The sequence below is a fragment of the Dipodomys ordii genome, unplaced genomic scaffold (assembly GCF_000151885.1).
Source record: "Dipodomys ordii isolate 6190 unplaced genomic scaffold, Dord_2.0 Scaffold95, whole genome shotgun sequence".
NCBI lineage: Eukaryota > Metazoa > Chordata > Mammalia > Rodentia > Heteromyidae > Dipodomys > Dipodomys ordii.
Genome location: NW_012267311.1, coordinates 3,553,517 through 3,556,930, shown reverse-complemented (window position 1 = coordinate 3,556,930; position 3,414 = coordinate 3,553,517). Strand labels below are relative to the sequence as shown.

The 3,414-nt window shown below is 49.9% G+C and overlaps 1 protein-coding gene across 1 annotated transcript; it reads left to right on the top strand.

Annotated features, from left to right (window-relative positions):
• Window positions 1–1,388: 1,388 nt before the first annotated feature.
• On the top strand, window positions 1,389–2,509 carry Ccl21 (chemokine (C-C motif) ligand 21). The gene is made up of 4 exons (XM_013026546.1): window positions 1,389–1,526; window positions 1,620–1,740; window positions 1,824–2,006; window positions 2,092–2,509. Exons 1-4 carry the CDS (start codon window positions 1,460–1,462, stop codon window positions 2,123–2,125), a joined length of 405 nt encoding a protein of 134 aa, XP_012882000.1. The 5' UTR covers window positions 1,389–1,459; the 3' UTR covers window positions 2,126–2,509.
• The last annotated feature ends 905 nt before the right edge of the window (window positions 2,510–3,414 follow it).

Sequence of the window (3,414 nt, the reverse complement as noted above, 5' to 3'; positions counted from 1 at the left end):
GTACCCCATACACAGAAAAAGCCGGAAGTGGCGCTGTGGCTCAAGGGGTAGAGTGCTAGCCTTAAGCAAAAGAAGTTCAGGGACAGTGCCCAGGCCCTGAGTTCAAGCCCAGGACTCGCAAAACAAACAGCATAGCAAGCTGGGGGCCACTGGTCTATGCCTTCAATCCTAGCTTCTCAGAAAGCTGAGATCTGAGAATTATGATTCAAAGCTAGCTCAGGCAATAAGCCCATGAGACTCATCTCCAATTAATCACTGGAAAAAAAAACACCAAGAAACAAACAAAAAAAACCTAACAGAAAGAACCATTTACAAATCATATATACAATATCCAGTAAGGGTCTATTATCAAGATTGTATACAGAACTCTTACAACTCAATAGCTGATTGTTAGAAGGAGAAGGAACATGGTAAGGGAGCCTGGTAAGAAAGTTCAGGGCTGGGGCTGGGAATGTGACTTAGTGGTAGAGTGCTTGCCTAGCATTCATGAAGCCCTGAGTTCAAATCCTCAGTACCACATAAACAGAAAAAGCTGGAAATGGCCCCGTGGCTCATGGAGTACAGTGCTAGCCTTGAGCAAAAGCAGCTCAGGAACAGTGCCCAGGCCCTGAGTTCAAGCACCAGGACTGGCAGGAAAGAAGGAAGGAGGGAAGGTAGAAAGGAAGGAAGGAAGGAAGGAAGGAAGGAAGGAAGGAAGGAAGGAAGGGAAGAAGGAAAGAAAGGAGGAAAGAAGGAAAGAAAAAAGAGTGAGCAAGGTTTCAGGAGAGAAATGTCTAGGCTTGCAGCAAGGCAGTGACTAGAAATAGGATTCAACAGCATTGAGCAGGTAGACTCAGGCAGCTGAGGGACTGGATTTCTTTGTTAATTTTGTATTATTATTATAAAGGTGAGGTACAGAGGGATTACAGTCACATGTCAGGTAAAGAGTACATTTCTTTTTGTACACTGTCTCCATTTTTCCCTCCCATCCCCACCAACAAGTGACATAGCTCATTTTCAATATAGTGTCTAGTGAGTACCACTGCTGCATTTGTTTACTGTTTGTCCCTCCTTTTCTATGCCCCCCACCCCCTTTACGTTCCTGAAGACAGATACATGAATAAACAAGACAAAAATGAAGACAAAAAACAGCAACAAAGACAAAAACCTATTGTTTGCATTTTCTGGAGCAGGCATTGCGCCTTTCTGTCGCTCGCCTCAGAGTGTCCTCCTTTGGTCTGCAGTGTGAGAGTCCTGTATCATTTGTTGTGCTGAGGCACTGTTTTTACAGCGGCCACGGTAGTGAAGCTGGCACAGGCTAGGGTCCAGCATTCAGGAAGGAAGGGGGGGGGGACATGGAAGTGAAAGCATCCAACTGCATAAATAGGCAGCAGGCCAGTCCCAGCCCACACACAGACCCCCAACTTGTGGCTGTCCATCTTGTCCACGGCTCCGGATCGTCCTATCTTTAGTCACAGTCATGGCTCGGATGCTGGCTCTGCACCTCCTTATCCTGGTCCTGACTTTCTGCATCCCCTCGACCCAAGGTACCAAAGGAAAAGGGAGGCTTAGCTGGGGGAGTGGGTCGGAGAGCTGCGGGTAAGAGCTCCTAGGCAGCATCTGTGAACCCCGCTCTGCAGGCAGCGATGGAGGGGGTCAGGACTGCTGCCTCAAGTACAGCGAGAGGAGAATTCCCTACCACGTTGTCCGCAGCTATCGGAAGCAAGAACCCAGCTTGGGCTGCCCTATCTCAGCGATCCTGTGAGTGGCTAAAGGCTGGCGGAGGAGCAGGGAATTCATGCGGGCAAAACCAAGAAGGCTCACTAACCACCTCCAACCCCCAGGTTCGCCCCCCGAAAGCGCTCTCAGCCAGAGCTGTGCGCAGACCCAAAGGAAGATTGGGTACAGAAGTTGATGCAACGCCTGGCTGAGCCCCCAGCCCCGAGGAAACCAGGCCAGGCCTGTAGAAAGAACAGGGGGGCCTCCAAGTCTGGAAAGAAAGGGAAAGGGCCCAGAGGTTGCAGGAGGTAAAGCAGCTGAAGGGAAAGGGAGGGGGAATCGAGGGGAGCGTCAATCTGCACTCCCCCCCACCCACACACCTTCTCCTTCCAGGACTGAACAGACACAGAGCCCCAAAGGCCCGTAGTCCAGTGACCAGCCTGAAGCCCAGAAGACCCTCCACCCACCAACCTGAACAGGACTTGGAGCCCTCATATGAGGGACTAAAGGGGGGCTAAAAAGAACTGAGGGGCTCCAGAGCAACTACATCCCACTGGCTTTATCCCACCCCCTTTCTCCTGCTTGAACCAGCCCACCTGCATTCCCATTGCCTCCTGCCTTGCATGCGTGAGCCACCAGGTCCAGAGAGGGAGAACGTTGCCCAGGGAATAAGGGAGGAGATGGTAGGGCTGGCCCCTTGGGGAGGTCACACAGGACCAGAGAGGCTCCCCACTGCACCCCCACCTTTCCCTTGAAAATGTTCATTTAGACCTAACTGAATAAAATCCAGTTCCAGCCTCTATCCAAAATACTCATTCTTGTGTGTTGGTGTCTGTAGGGAACTGATGGCACTTCAGGGCGAGATGGCACACTCGGGGGCCCCTACAAGAGCTCAGCATGGTGATCTCTGTTACTACCTGCCCCCGTAGTTTCCTTGCCCCAAATACATGGGTAGTTGTAGGGCAGCTGATGGGCAAGGATGGGCCTTGATTTCTGAAGAACCTCTGCCAGCCCCAGAGATCCTGTGTCACAGAGAGAGAGAAAGAGAGAGAGAGAGAGCATGGTTTTACAGGCCTCTTGACACTTCAATGAACCCTTCCCTAATTTTATTCTTTTTTTGCTGGTCCTGAGGCTCAAACTCTGGTTCTGAGCCCTAAGCTCCTTTTTTGCTCAAGGCTAGCAATCTACTACTTGAGCCATAGCACCACTTCCAACTTTTTCTGATTAATTGGAGATAACAGTCTCACCGACTCTCCTGCCCAGACTTTGAATCATGATCCTCAAACCTCAGCCTCTTAAGTAGCTACCTGCACCTAGCCCTAATTCTATTCTTACTCCAATAGTGATCTGAAGTGTTTCCCCCGACCTTCCAGGAACTTTGCTTCCACTTTCCTTGGGACCTTCTGGATGAGAACCTCTAACTACTGCTAGTAAGATTTCCCAAGAGGGGGTAACAATACTCGACAGGAGATGTACTCATTACCTTACTCATGTAGCTGTAACCCCTCCGTACCGCATCTTTACAATCAAATGTATTTAAAAAAAAGATTTCCCAAGAGTCATGCCTGTACCAGTTAGTAGAATAGGCAAAAACAAATTCTAGTGAAATCTACCCTCCGCACAGTTGCAGCCCCAGAAGCTCCTCAGAGCCTCAAGAATGCAGCCCTGTTCAATGAAGCTCAACCTGCTGTCCTGTCTGCCTTAATGGGACTTTTG

Coding starts and splice junctions, on each gene's coding strand:
- Ccl21 (XM_013026546.1), top strand. CDS start 1,460: ATGGCTCGGATGCTGGCTCTGCACCTCCTTATCCTGGTCCTGACTTTC. Junction 1,527..1,619: donor CTGCATCCCCTCGACCCAAG/GTACCAAAGGAA, acceptor CCCGCTCTGCAG/GCAGCGATGGAGGGGGTCAG. Junction 2,007..2,091: donor GGGCCCAGAGGTTGCAGGAG/GTAAAGCAGCTG, acceptor TTCTCCTTCCAG/GACTGAACAGACACAGAGCC.